The sequence below is a fragment of the Protopterus annectens genome, chromosome 12.part0 (assembly GCF_019279795.1).
Source record: "Protopterus annectens isolate FY-2018-M chromosome 12.part0, PAN1.0, whole genome shotgun sequence".
Taxonomy (NCBI): Eukaryota; Metazoa; Chordata; order Ceratodontiformes; family Protopteridae; genus Protopterus; species Protopterus annectens.
The window spans coordinates 395,338,206-395,354,502 of NC_056746.1; the positions used below are offsets into that span (position 1 = coordinate 395,338,206).

Here is a 16,297-nt window from a genome sequence, read left to right on the forward strand (position 1 = left end):
TATACCTTCTTACCTCATCTGTCCAGATTTCTGGAATCCCTGTCCAAAAAGGTAGGATTTTTGGCTGTAGTAGCCTTAATACCTTTAGGTCCCTAGGAAATGATCTCTGCATCAGCAGTAGGATTCTTGACAAGAAACTTGTGAGAATCAGGTACACTGTAGTACCTGTCTGGTTTCCTAGGGGCCGGAGGTAAAGTGTCCGAAGACTGGATTCCATAAAAACATCATCCACAACATCCAGGACAGGGGGTGTAGCTAAGGGCCTGTGCTGAGGCAACTCTAAAAATTGTCTGAGTCTCTTTTTGGACTGAGGAAAGTCTTGCCATTCCCAATGGAAATGTTCTCTTAAGGTATGCAAGGTTTCACCAAAAGAAAAGTCCTTTGGAGGGGAAGCAGAGGGAATGGATTCCTGTGCATCTGAATCCTCATATGCGGATAAGGGCATGTCTTCATAATCAGAAAGAACAGAGTCATCGGTCTCCTGGTCTGTAGAATCTGTAGGGGACTGTGTTCTAGGTCTCTTAGCAGGGGAAGGCTGGCTTCCCCTAATCAGCGTAATAAGGTCTTCAGCCATTCTAAGCATTTGTTTTTGTGGCCTGGGTGCTTGAGCATGCACTTTGGTCGTCGGATTTCTAGGCATAGTGCGTACTCTGGGCCTAAGAAACTCGGTAGATTTGGCCAAAAATGAAGTCGGTTTAATTCGAACATTGGTAGGATGAAAAACTCCCTCACTAGCCGGTGCCTGCACAGTGGCTCCGGACTCATCTAAGGTAGAGACATCCGCTAGTTCCGTAGTAGAAGAAGCATCTTGTGGCATACCGGACTCCGAATGGGTCTCAGCAGAGGCCTACGAATCCATAGAAGCAGGCATCAGGGGCTGCAAAGGCGCCTCACTGAGTACTGGTGGACTGGCGACTAGCTTAACGGAAGCGCCGTCGGCAGTTTTGGACCTATGCAGTCTGTCTCTTGTCTTTATCCTTACGTTTTTTCAGAAGATCGGTAGTTGGATGGCTTACCGAAGCCATTTCAGAATACGGTGATAGAGAGCGGAAGAATTTAGCGACAAAGATAGCCCAACGACGAATGGTTCGGGCGTTAAACAAGGCACAAAACTGACAGCGAGGGACTTCGTGGTCTGGGCCTAAACAGGTGACACAGTAAGAATGAAAATCTCTGTGAGGTATTTGCTTTCCACAGGCAAGACAATTGCTAACTTTTTCTGACATTGGTTTAGAGCAAGAAGAAAGGATCCCCAATGGGGTACTTAGCTTTAGAAGACTTCAGGATTATTCACTCGAAAATGAAAAATTCAGGTAGCGGCCGACCGGCACTTGCGAACTGCTTCTGCTTCGGGCTCCTCCATGGCAAGAAAGACTGATGTAATGGCATCAGCTGCCTGTTTTTATACCCCTGACGTCATGAAAGAAGCAACAGCATCTGACGCAGAAATAATAAGTCTCTGGTATTCGAGCCGACTGAGGGCTACCTGCAGGCTGATAATCCAAGTGTGATAACTGCAACAATGAAACAGGAAGAACATCTCAAGAAATATGTTTAGATATAGTATATATGTATACTTCCCTTAACACTACAGGGCAGTCAACTTCTACAATAACAAATAACAAAGGTGTGTGTACTTAAAAAAATGTGTAAATTACCTCTGACACCACATTGAAATAGACCTGTAGCAGAATTGGGACAGTCTGTGCACACTGCAGAATCCTAGAGTGGTTCACCATGTCCAGGAGGACCTCATGAAGTAAATTAAGCCTGTCAATTATACAAAGAAAACAAATATATGTAAAACAAAACTTCAGACCATGTCTGTGCTAGGTTTAAATCTGCACTGTTGTTATATTAAAAGAAACTATTATAACACTGCACTTTCCAGGCCAAAGCAATAACAGCATACTCTTGGGAACATAAATTTAGTGGTCAGGTCACTGCAATAAAAGCACACAGTTTAATTCTGAAGCTGTCACATTACAATCCCAACAGTCAGCACATTATTACATGCATGAAAGTCAGTCTGACCCTTGTTTATTCTAACAACCAAATAAACCAGTATGAATAGACTAGTCAAAAGTCATGCCTCACCTTAAGGGAAAAAATACTGTATGTACAAAAAACTCCTATTTTCACACTATACATGACAGATGCAAAACTGCACATTAGAAAAGGTTATCAATATCAGACATTCTCCAATGGCATCACTACTAAAAATGATTAGAATTATTTACAGTTATTCTAGAGCATGTTTATGGCAATTTCCTGGAACAGCATACAGATGACAAAGGGGATACACTCCTGCAACTGGGGACAAAAGATGCAGATGCAGACAGAATTCTCACCCAGGATTAACCATACATGAGGCAAAAGGATTACCAAATGACAGTACTTAACCTAAACAGATATAATGCACTGGAGAGAATCACAGAGTTTTACTTAACCTAAAGAGATGTGGTATATTGTATCAAATAAGCACATACATATAATTTGACCTGAACAAATTGTAATATAATGCTTTCTATGAAACATATTCCAGAAGCAAAGGTTTCTGTGTACCACAACCAATAAGAAAGCACACACATGGGAAAATTAATTATAAGGTAACTAAAAAGTTTCTGCGAATTCAGCTGCTATGAATATTTTTGTCTGTGCAATGGTTTCATCCAAAAAATGGCTATCTGCTGAAAATTAAAAAGAACAAAACACCCTAATAATGGGCGATTTCAACTACCCCACCATTAACTGGGAAAACTACTCATGTGCCAACTCCTTCACTCAACGCTTTCTGGAATTCATAAATTCCAATGCCCTGGATCAACTTATCCACACCCCCACCAGGGGCAACAATATCCTAGACGTAGTCATTACCAACATGAATGACATTACCAGCATGAGTTCCACACCTGAAGTCAACTCTTCTTTGGTCAGATCTGACCATAAGCAAATCACACTCGATATCTGCATTATACCCTCACCCACCATTAAGGAAACCATGGTAAAAATGTCTCCAAAGCCAGCTTCATGCTTCTTAAGACAGAAGTGGTGAACTTCATGACACCCATGCAGATGGACAATACAGTTACGACTGCTGAATCCTACAAAATGCACTCTATAAGCACTTACACGAGTGCATGGATCGTGCTATCCCAAACAGAACCAAGATGCTATTCTCCAAAAAAAGGAAGCCAATCTGGTGGTCCCCTGCCATAAACAAACTCTACAACAGGAAAAAGAAACTGTTGCAAAAGAGAGCAAAATCCCATGAGTGGAGGAGCTCCCTGCCTCAGTAAGAAGCTGAGATCCCTTATAAGATCCACCAAAGCTAGCTATGAAAACAAAATCGCCACTGATTCTAAGGGCAACCACAAAGCATTCTATAGCTATGTCAAGAATCTCAATGGCAACACCCAGATCTGCTCTGAGTTACAGCACAGCAGAAAGAAAATTACAGAACCAACTGATATTGTCAACATCCTGTCAGATAGGTTCAATGCTAACTTTACCTCCCTCTCACCCCCTAAAGGGCTCATATCTATACAGGAAGAATGCAGAGTCCCTGTAATCATATCTATGCAGGTAAGAGCTGCACTCTCTAAAACCAAAAACACAGTATCCATGGGACCGGACAAAATCCAAGGCTGTGTTTTACATGAACTTCAGAATGAACTGGCTCCCCACCTAAACAACATGTTCAACCATAGTCTCACATCAGGCTTTGTGCCCACTGAATGGCACACAACAACAGTTATCCCACTTCACAAAGGGGGAGCCACCACTGATCCTGGGAACTATCGCCCTATTAGCCTGACGAGCCTGGTCTGCAAGGCCATGGAACGTATCATCATGGAACGCATAAACAAAGACATTGGTAACCTCCAGACTCTGGACCCCACCCAATTTGGGTTTGTGAAAGGCAGATCATGCCTTCTGAACCTGATCGACTTCTTTGAGGCAGTCACCAAAGCCATAAACGAGGTTAAGGTGGTTCACACAGCCTATCTTGACCTCGCCAAGGCTTTCAACACCATCCGCATTCTGGAATTATAGCTAAACTCACTAAACTAGGTATAAATCCCTACGTCACAAGATGGGTTGCCAACTGGCTCACTGACAGAACCCACACTGTAAAAGTTGCAGACTCCAAATCTGACTTCAAACCAGTGACAAGTGGAGTACCACAGGATTCAGTCCTGGGACCTCTCCTGTTTGGTATCTACTTCTCTGAAGTACAGGCTAACACAGAAGGCCTTTGGCTAACGAAGTTCGCAGATGACTGCAAACCAGGAGCCATAGTCGAGTCCCCAAATGATGTGGACATCCTACACAAGGGCCTCACTGAGACAGATGCCTGGTGTCAGAGGCATGGCCTCAAGCTCAATGCCATAAAGTGTATTGTCATCCCCTTTGGTAAAAACTCTGTACCTATGAACTACCACATAAACTGCAGTCTACTTAACGCTGAATGTGTGATAAGAGACCTTGGGACCCAGGTGGACAGTAGTCTCTCCTTTGATAATCACATCGCCACAGTGGTCAGGAAATCCTCCTATGTGGCACACCGCATCACAAAAGGGTTCTCATCCAGGAAAAAAAGAGGTCATTGTTCCCCTCTACTCGGCACTCATTAGACCCATTATAGAGAACAACACCCCTTTTGGAATGTACCTCACAAGACATCTGCAGCAGCTGGAAAGGCCACAGGAGTACCTCACAAAGAGGATTACTGGCCTCAAACAGATGCCCTACACTGACCGTCTCAAAAAACTCCAGCTTTACTCTGTAGCATATCGCCTACTCCAAGGAGATCTCTGCCTAACATATAAAGCTATGTTAATCCCAGAGCTGTTGGACATGCTACACCTAAAGAAATCCCAATCCCTCCGAGCTACACGCTCTAGGGACCTAAACCTTGTCACCACAATAAACAGGACATGCTAGAGGGATAGATTCCTGTCCCAGAGAATTCCTATACTCTGGAACAAACTACCCATCTATGTTAGGCAAAGTTCTTCATTATCACTCTTCAAGAAAAATTTTGATGAGTGGATGGGAAATAGGAGATGCACCCCGGGGATCACTTCTGTGGTTCTGCTCGACAGGGGCACAGGAAATCAACTTTCTTGGGTGACATAAGCCAGGGAACCTTGTTGGCTAGGCTTGCTTAGGCCCTTGGGCCGATAGCCTAGTACCTACCTATGAAACTATGAACAGAAAACAATAAACTTGTTCATTTGCTTTATGTGCAGAGGTACAAACCACCCAAAAAAAACAGACCCTAATGAACTCATTATACCTTTAGTATTGTGGAACAGGACACCCTATGTGTATCACTGTGTTAACCTGGCAAATCCCAACCACTGATCTTTGTAAGAAAAATGTGAAAAAGTCTAAAATAAAATAAACATAAGTTTATCACATGTATTTGCCATTGCATAATTTTCTTCTTAATGCTGTTATAGAATGGAGGGCCATTGTGCTTAACAGCACATTAGCAATGATAAACAGAGGCACTCTTCAGCACTTAAAATTGCTTTTGAACAATTCTACGAGTATACTAGGAAATGCATCCAGTGTACGATAGCCTAAATGAGTTAACATAACCATCTCCAAGACTGTTGTATCTTGGAAAAGTGAGAACAGTTCCCAAGACAGCAGTATCATAGCTGGTCAGACTGCAAGGGGGACACAGTAACGAAGTACTTGCAACTATTCACTGGAGGCGGTTTTCTAGATGATTCCAATAACCATAAAATAGTATTTCTAGAGTTTCTACAGAATGCAGGCATGGTAATATTAATCTAACTGCAATAACACCACACTAGAATGTTGATATTAACTTCACTTAACACTTATCCAGTTAGAACAACATTTTTATTCAATTAATAACCATGAACACACACTACATTTTTATTCTGTGAATCACTATGAACACTTACTGTAATCAGGCTCTGTCATTGGAATGTGAGGTAAATACTAGGATCAGCTCAAAGCACAATATGCATGGCTATTTATTTCTCTGACAGATCAGTGTGAAAGTCTTAAATGAGTAAGATCTGATTTTGCTTATTGGGGTAGCCATATTTGCTCATCAAAATCGGGTTTGAAAAGTCACAGGTCAGCGAACATGACATACCAAAATCAAAATGACTGCATCCCTCCCAAAATGTGGCAGTTTCAGACTTGATTACTAATGCTGGGTGTGCAGGGACTCTCCACCTGCACTAGAAGGGGTATGTGTAACTTTTTCCCACAAAGTGAACACAATGTTGTTTTTCTAGAATTCTGATACAGCTTAATTTCAGCACATTTAACCCAGAACCAGTCTGCTTCATGAAATCACCCCTCTTGGCCAACAGCATCTGCCCCCGCCACCTTTGATCTAGCTGAATTTCTGAAAATCAATTTGCTGCAATCCTCGCTGCCAGCTGAAGACTGCCCAGAGGGTATTCTTTTCAAAGCAAAGGCTGACTAATCACTGCTCACCTCCACATACAAGTTAGATGAGACTTCTGTGTTAAAATGCACTACCCTGACAGCTGAGAACAACAAACGTTTGCTGGGGTAAGAGGCTCCTAGAATCATGATGCGAGTGCTCTCACTGTGACAATTTTCTTTATGTATGCACTCTGCATTTTTGGACATTTTACAATTTTAAACTATACATGCTTAGACATATGTGGCTAATCCTTCAACCATTTCCAGCACCATATTCAAAAACAAACAATAATGATATCCAAGTAACCAAATCCCATCCCACATCCAATTCTAGTGCCAAATGATTAAATACAAATGAGTATATAGACAGCAATCAAAGGAGTCCACTGACTAATCAGATTCAATGTCTTCTGACCACTGTCAATGAGTGAGGGATGTGCTTATAACCTTGTGCTGACTACTCAGACCCCACCACTATCACCTTAGAAACCTTCTCAAATTTCCACAGCATGTGAAATCAGTTCACTGTGGTCCTCACTGGCAGTTAATACTCACCCACAGAGTCTCCTGCACATTCTCTTTTCACTCTGAAGAAACTGCTCTGATCTAGTAAGTTCAATTCCATGAAGGATATGTGGTCATGTTCCTTTAAGAAGCTGATTAGCATAGACAAACATGCATTGTGATCAAATACTAAATGATCAGTTCTTAATCTTGTACTGGAACTACTTCAGGCAATATTATATAGACATAAAACACTGACAAAGCTATTTAACTGAAATGTTCAGAGATGCAAAGGTTTGTACTAAGCTTCCAGCTAAGGAGACCATCAAGAAGCTCAGCCATATTACCCAATATGATTGGAAGATTAACAGTGTCCTCCATCAAGTACATTTTCCACACAAATTCCAGGAGAAAAATTTAATCATCCATCCAGTCACCCAGACAGGTTTTAAAGGTTGCCAGGGCAATACACTTTTTGATATGACTGGGGAGATTATTTCAAAAATGGGGCATACACTGGGTTAGGCACCCATTTCGCCAGTTGGTATTGTTAATGTGGCGATATAGGTTTAGGTCTCTTGAATAGGTGTTTACTTTACCACTGGTTCTGTTTATGTAAAAGAGTTCAAAAAATACAGGGCCATTCATAGTATGGAAGGCTAAGGCAGACCACCCCTCAGGAGCCTATACAGCACTAAGAAGAATAGGACTTTAATCTAGTGGACTAGCTGCATAGGACCCGTGCATTCTACTTCATTTTATCAGTTTGGTTCCCCTCATGGTTGGAAGTGAAACAGCAAAATCTGTAGCAAAAACAGCATGAATCTGCATTAATTAGAACAGATATTATGCTTGCTAAGTCATTATAATAGTATTAGTGAGCATGTAATCCTGCATTAAAGTTTTACATTTAATTATACAATATATGAGACATATTTCTTGCAAAGCTGCAGTTCATGCTGTGACCTTTTCAACCAAATGCTTCCATGTCAAGATGATGTGCTAAAAAAGGGGAGGCAGCATGTTTCACAGGGACATATATTTTAGACAAAGTTTGAGTGGGAAAGCTAATATGTAACAATGAACTAAAGAAAGAATTGTGTTTTTAAATGTTGCAGACAACACAGGAAATTAAATGCTATTTTTTTTTTTAAATGGATCCCCTTCAAAATATCGAATTTGACTACATTGAGATGACTTCGCAGAATCTTTCTTCACTATATCAAACTTCCAGAACAAAGAAAACTAACCCCAGAAAAAGAACCACTCGACCACCAGGACAAAACAACAGCAAAACAAGAAAACCTTCCATGTGGGGGGCTCCCACTCTCCCAAACCAAATATACCATCTCTGAGATCACCACTAGAGTGGAGAAAGGGCAAGGTTCATCATGGTAGCCAAGTGGTTATTTTCCTGGGGTTAGTTTTCGGGAGTTCAATAAAGTCAAAATATGGCAAAGTCTCGAAGATGGATTCGATATTGTGGTGATTCAATGTTTTGAAGGGGACCCGTTTAAACACCTTTACTGAATTTTCACTTGTGACATAGGTAAACTTACATTTATATAAAAGTAATCAAAACGTAGTAAAACATTAATTTATATAAAAGTAATCAAACAGTTAACACACATTATAGGACATACAACAATATACAGTAAATTCTCAGTTAACAGACATCCATTGGGATTGGTAGATGCCAGATAACTGTAGTTTCTGGTTGCTTGAGAGTTACTATTAAAAACAGACTTAATACTGTACCCTATACTATTTGTTTGGTTTCACTTGTTCTGAGGTTGGAGAGAGAGGGAATTTATTCCTATCTTCCTTTTTAAAACTCAAACTCTAAAAACATAAGGTATGTTTCTGCAGGGGGAAAACAGAAAGTGCAACACATGAAAATGGTACTGTATTTCTTTTTTTTTTTTTTTTTGCCGGTTGCATGAGAGTGCTGGTTGCTTGAGTTCTGGTAAACTGGGAATTTACAGTATGTGATGTACAATGTAAGTAACATTACACAAATTATTCAAATCCTGCCTTCTCTTAAACCTCATTCCTTCTCCAAAACATTTTCCTGCATGTACTACTTCTATAATTTGCACTTTTCTGCTTTATACCAATTTTCATAAAATTTCTATGTTTGGCAACAACCCTTTCTACCTCCTGCTGCCTGAGTCTTTGAGGAGTTATTATCCAAAAACAGTTGCTTAGCAGCAGTCTTTCTAAACTCATACATATTATCCAGGTATTCCTTTATTTTCTCTTTAGCACTCTATAATTGTGTCTCCTCTTGTTCTGAGACATTCCCCTTATTTTGTGGCCCTTTAACCTTTGTCAGACCCTATTAAATAATTCTTATTACTTCCTAATAAGATCTTTTTCTTTTATTTGTACCCTATTTTTCAAACTCCACTTTTATTTTATCCCAATCACTAGCTATAACTTCTGGAGTACTTTCTATCTTCCCTAACAGCTTCCAGATAATTTCCACTAACCCATTCTTTAAATTCCTCTATTTTTAACAGGTAGGTGGAGACGCGCCAGTGTCTCATCTTTACTTCACTACTCTGCATTATCTTAGTAATTACTGGTGCATGGTCTGAAATAGTTATTGGATGTGCATCAAAGTTCTCAATTAAATGGACATGTTCCGGTGAAATATAATTTCTATCAAGTCTAGTCCAGTTATTGTAACTTGGGGAACAGTAAGTAAATTCTCTCTTTATTCCTGCTACTGAATTCACATCTTTCATACCAACTACATTCAAAAATTTCTTCAGAAATCTACCCTCTTTTGTTATATTTTCCCTTCTTAAACTCCCACATACATTCTCATTGTTGCAAATCAAATTCCAGTCCTCTTCTATAAGTAATATTCCATGCTGAAAGCTGATTATTTCTCCGACAATTTTTTAAGCTCCAAAACAGCAGTTTTACACAGAATATAAACACATGCCAGTATAATCCTCATTCCTTGCCAGTAGCCCCTTATACTACAAATCTGCTATTATCTTTTTTCCTCTTTTATCACTACTGTAGCTCATCTGACAATTAATGCAAGTACTCCTCTTTTCCTTTGTATCAGATAGTCTGCAGAATATCCATCCTGAAATCCTTTCTTTATCAAATTTACATGCTCAGTTCTTTCCAAATATGTCTCCTGTAGCATTTCTATTTGCACTCTGCATTTCTTACTATAAGTATTCTTTCCTTCTTTGTCTATACCTGTGAGACCACTAACATCCTAATATGGAAAGAGTCACCATTATGGTAAGAATTCCTTATTACCACCTATTATATATGGTAGCTTTTTCAAAATTCCTAAGTCCAGCTTTTGTGATACGTGCACTCAATGTTTAACAGGTTAAACTTTTATACAGTTTTTTTCTTATTATCAACATTGGAACCTATGTCACATTTTATTTTGTTTTAATACAAATTCTCAAACAAGAAAACAAACATACCAAACACATACAACTATGTACATCTTCAAATAATGAAGCTTAACCCTCCTAAGAGGAACATTTGTGCCAAACAGACCGCTGCTAACACAGGACCTAGTTAACCTGAAATTGAGGTTATCCACGCTAAGACACATGCTATTGCCTGTTACTTATACTTCAACTAACTTTTGTATGTTCTTTTTTTATCTTTATTTCTTCTCCCCCAGATGTGAAAACTGCTTGCATACTTTCAGAAATCATCAACTTTTAGCCATGAAGAAACTAGTGTTCTGTCTTTTATTGTCCTATTATTAGTTTGCTTCCATGGAAAAGTAAGAGAAAACGGATAAATGAAGTCCCCAGTTGCAGCCTGAAAGACAAGCTGAAACACTTATTTCTGAAGGGAAACTCTTTATTATACTCAGTGTTCTCATACTTACTTGTTTCCACTTAAAATGTGTTATTAGACTAAGCCAAGGGTCTTGAATCCAGACATTCACATATGCAGAAGTAAGAGAAAACATCAGCTCTAAATATATTATTATCTGCGTACTTTTACACCCACCTCAACAAATCAAGATTACAGCCTATTAACTTAAAGATGCTTTTGTCTAACTTTTCTTCTTTTTGCACTCTACTGCCCACATTTCTTAATACCAAAAAAGAAGAAGAAAGAGAAGAGGAAGGAAAATGCATTTGTTTACTTTAATAACTTTATCACATAAAAGGACAACTAAAATACTTAACCATAAAATAAGCAAATTATACTGTGAAAAGTTTCATAAAATACTGTTGAGAAAAACAATGTTTTAGTTAACTTTTTCCTTCATACTCCCCTCCCCTCAGAATCCTTCAAAACATTGACATGAAGTGAAGCAAATGCCATTCAGTTCCAGACATGTTTAACATAGTCAACAAAAGTCCACTCTTTCTACTTATTCTTATACAACCATATTTCACAACTGTGACTGATGCTTTGCAGTCTCAAGTTATTCACTAATTTCCATGTTGCTGGTCTTCTTCCTGTTCAGTATCCATCTCACAATTCCAAACTCCAGAATCTGCTTCATATCTATAGTGCTCTTGATTCTTCTGGTCAACTCCTTTGCTTTTATCTGTCTCTCAAGCATTTTCCTGTGAAACAGGGGAAAAGATTTCACTGGCAAAGTGTACTTTATCAGAAGAATGAAATGCTTGATGACTCATTTTTTGTTGGACAAACTTTGCATTTCCTCCTTACCCTGCTCTGCATCAAAGAATGACTTTGATCCTTCCAGGAAAAAATATTCTGAAGACAGCAGCTTGAATGTCACACCTGCTTCTCAACACTCCCTGATTAATGGAATTAATTTGTTTTTCTTCTGCCTGCTGTACAGTGAATAATCATTTTCTACAAATACTCTACTGACTCCAACATTTAATACTTTTCCCTTTTGCCACAGTTTTGTCAGGATCAACTCTTTCTGCTGGTAGGTTCAAATCTTTACTAATAAAAGTCTTGGCTGATTTCACGTGGCCATATTGTAGCATACACATGGTATGCCCTTTCAATTAACAGTTCCTGTTGTGGAATACCAATCCACTTGCTTATTTGTGATTTCATAAAATTAATACAGTCTATTCCTTCTAGCTTCTCTGGTACAGCAGAAAATCTCATTTTCTATACATATTTTGTCCTTATAATACTACCATTTTTTAAACATTTCCTCTTGAACAGTCTCATACTCAGCCAACCTTTTGTTCATTTCAGCCTCTGATTTTGCAGTTTTACCAACTCATCTGAATATCTTTTTAAAGCTTCTCCTATTTTTACACTTTTTTTATTTGAGTTGAAATACTCCTTCAGTGTTTCATTTATTTTAATCAGCTCTGAGTACATTTGACTTATTTTTCCCTCTAGATTACTAAAAACCATGTCTTGCATTAAAGCTAGAGCTGGAGATGCTTTTTGCAGAACAGCTGCAAGATTTTTACCAGTCAGTGTTTTTTCTTCATCTTTTCTAGTTGATTTCTTTCAGGTTCTCTTAGTTTCTTCTTTGCAGGAATCCAGTCAGTGTACTTACTAGCCAGTAACTGAATTTTACTCAAATTGACACCATCTCTGGCTGCAGTTTCTAAGCTTCAGTTTTCACACTGGGAGAGCTGAAGTGAAGCTGTTGATCAGTGTGCAGCCATCTTGGAAGCCCCATCAAATGCAGTTTTTCATCAACTGTCAAAACATTTCCAAAACGTTATCAGTTCAACATCTGCAAGCTTTCTGAAATACTGCATGTTCACTTATATATATATATATATATATATATACCAGGGCAGCTGCTTGGTTTGCTGACCTTCCTTCCCTTCCTTACTAGACTCAGGACTAGGGTTTGATAACAGAGTGTCAGCATGATCATGATTTGATTGACTGATGGACTGATTGGTAGACTGACTGATTCAAAGACTGCCTTGGCCAAGTAGAGCTGCAAATGTATCAAGACAGAAGGTCCCTTGGTGGTGTGCAAGATGATTAAGCTGAAGGTTTTCCTAAATAACTGATTTTTTAAATTACACTGTTTTTAGCTGCAGCTTGCAGTGGTGTCTCTTTCAATCAATCTGTACTGTGGTTTACCACTTAACCTCAGTACCAAGATAACCTAATACAGTAGCTAAGGGTACCAAGATCAGAGATTTTTTTTTGTGAGGAAATTCTGAGTTTTAAGTGCTTACCATGGTAAATGCTGAAGGGGCATTATATTTTAATAATGGACCTAATAACAGTGGAATAAAGTGTGATTACATTTTATTTGATCCCTGAAGAGATACTTTGAAGGATTAGTTCTGCAAAGTACATGGATTTTTAGCCACAAAAGAAATATGATAGTCAAATAATGACTAACTTAGGTAACAAATTCCCTGATGACAGGATCAAATTTAAGTGAAGTGTTATCTATATGGCCTGATATATAAAAGGAAACTAGGCTGGATTTCTTGGTAGTGATGGTCAGGTCATGTCTAACACACAGAGCATTTATTTGGTCTGGCCCTTCTGGAGTATTGGAGTATCAGAACTAGATTTGATAACTGCACTCCATTCCCACCCCTGTTTGTCACCATAGTCATACTTGGTTAGCCATAGCCCCTTAATGTCAGCTTTCATGTCAAAGAAGTATATGCTAAAAAGAGGGCCCAGGACAGAGCACTGTTGGACACCACTGGTGACATGTCTAAAGCAAACATCCATGACCTTATAAATAGCCAGTTCGCTATCCAGTGAACAATATGTGGGTTAATACGGAGTTGTGAGAGTTTGTCAATAAAACCAGTGTGAGGCATAGAATCAAAAAGCTTAAAGTCCAGGTAAGCGGTGTGGACTGCATGCATTTATCCATGGTCTCAATAACCCTTTCAAAGAACTCAACTGGACTTAGCAGGTATGATCTGCCTTTTACCAAACCAGACAGGTGTGTATGTAGGGCTACTGTATGGGATATCCAAGGCATCTACCAGGAAAATTTTACAACATGCCTAAAGACCCCTACAATATTTCAGATGAGACTGCTGATCACCAAAGAACTTCCTTCCTACTTCTAAGGAACCAGCTTGGGATCAGTGCTGCTGTTTTGTTTCCAGTGAGAAAAAGAGAAAAGGGATGTTGATTCCTAGCTGAGTGCAACTATGGGGAGACCACGTACTATCCATAAGGAGAATCACCATTATTTATTATTCTTGGCAAACCTAATTTTGTCTTTTCAAAAGTACTGCTACATTAGTCACTATCTAACTTAACTTCAATGCATCACCATAAAGATTTCATCCATAAACCTTTAGGATCTTCTACAGTAGTTGCTGTTCAACCCCTGAGTACTATAGCCAACCCTAGTAACATGGCTTAAATCTGCTCTCACCATATCTGTGACCAAGTCTGACTGCAATAGGTGTTCTAAAGCAACGTCTTTATGCTTAGCAACTGCTTCCTGCTACAGCCTACAAGAAATGTGAATATTTAAGAAACTGGAGACAAACCTCTCACATAGGCCCACCATCAGTAAGCATCATACATTCAGAACACCTCATCAGACAGAGCATACCACTAAGCCCATAACTTATGCTGTGGTTATAAAAAATTGCAAAAGCCTCCTAGAACACATTGCAAAACATATCAGCCTCCAGCATACAAGGCAACACTTACAACTTTACTCCCATACACTGCAATTCTACACAGGTCACCCTGGAGTCACCATCATGGAAGGCCTAAGCATATAAGGCCTACTAAGTCTGCTTCCACACAAGGGAAATGTAGTCAAAGGTGACTCTATAGTTAGGTCTAGTGATTCCACACTCACCAAACTGCACCAAACTAGGGTGACAATAAGTTGCTTGTCCAGTGCCAGGATCAATAATGTCTTAAGGGCCATAAGGTTCTTTAAACCAGAATGTAAGACTACGACCTAGTCATAGGCCATGTGGGAGTAAATGACCTGAGGTTCTCCACCCAAGTGGACGTGCACAAAGACATGATGCAACTTACTATGTATGTGTTATAGGCAGGAAAGACACTAACCTTGACTAATACTTTGCCTTCATCAAGAACGGTGCCTACACAGCCTAATAAAATCGATTAACATGGTAATTACTTGGTATCCTTTTAAGGGGATTCAATATGCATCAGTCTGGGGCTAGACAGTAAACAAGATTTCTTGTTTTGCTAGGGCAGGCTTACTTCTCACATACCAGGGCTTCCACATAATGGCTTTTTTTAGACAGAGTTTCCCTACTTCTCACTCTGGCATTGTAAACTCCAACCAAAATTTGGATACTATCAAGGTGGCACCTATTCAACACTAGAAGATTAAACAGAATGATGTCAGACCATGAGGCCCTTCTGCAACTTGAACACATTCTTATCTATGTAGTTACTGAGACATGGTTTCAATGCAATGACAACACTCCCTCTGTACCAGGATTTAGATCCCATCATGTCTTAAGGTCCTTAGGTAACTGTGGGAGAGTATCAGTATTTGTCAGAAACACTACCACCTCTGTTCAGTTTACCGATGACACTAAAGTGGAGGTGCTGGAAATCGAAATTAACTTTAACAAATCCAGTTATCCTACTTGAACAGGTAAGCACATTTTCATTTAGTGTCTCTACTTTTTCCCAGTCTTCTATGATCTCCCTCCAATCTTTGCTTAGCTTTGCCAATTCTTTCCGTCCCTCCCTTCCATCTTTTTGCCATGTACCTTAAAAATGCTTCTCTTCTTGATCCATACAGACAATTCACTTTCAAATTTCACCTTTGTTACCCTACTGTTAGCCCCCTCCTACTCTGCCACTTCCCTAGTCCCTCCTTTCTACCACTTGTAGGCCCTAACTTTAGCCCCATCTCCTAGCCTTCCATTCTTATGCAGCCACATTCTCCTTCTGCTCCACGGTTTACTCCATTATATTTGCTCTCCTAACTCATAGTAGACCATTTTCTCCCCAGCACAGTATAATCCACTCTTCCAAAAATTGCGCACCATCATATATACCTTTTATTCTTTTTCATTTCCCCTACTCCAAATCATACAATGGCATGATCACTACTGACTAATGGTGCCTGGCTACACTTGACCCTATCTACACTGTAAGAGACTACACACAGAAATCTGTCCTATTCAGCACAGTCCTACATCAGTTGGGTGACTCTCTTATTGTGCAAGACTTCAATTAACCCCAGAGTCCCACTAACCTGAGACTTCGGATACCTCAGTATACAACTAAGAGATTTAGATTCCCCTAGCAGTATTACTAGATTCCCCTAGCAGTATTAGTCTCTTCCATCTAAGCCATACCTTTATTCTCTACTGCAGTCTCTCATCATCCTTCCTTGGTGTGTCTGAGGGACAAAACAGTGTAAAGATCAACCAACCCCCCCCCCACTTTAACT

At 39.5% G+C, this 16,297-nt stretch overlaps 1 protein-coding gene across 1 annotated transcript in view; it reads right to left on the bottom strand.

Annotated features, from left to right (window-relative positions):
* AP5Z1 (adaptor related protein complex 5 subunit zeta 1) overlaps positions 1 to 16,297 on the bottom strand; it is a 680,304-nt gene that overhangs the window by 249,771 nt on the left and 414,236 nt on the right. Inside the window, exon 13 of the mRNA XM_044089493.1 lies at positions 1,659 to 1,770. Within this exon, the coding sequence (XP_043945428.1) occupies positions 1,659 to 1,770 (112 nt within the window). The remainder of the gene's footprint in view (positions 1 to 1,658; positions 1,771 to 16,297) is intronic.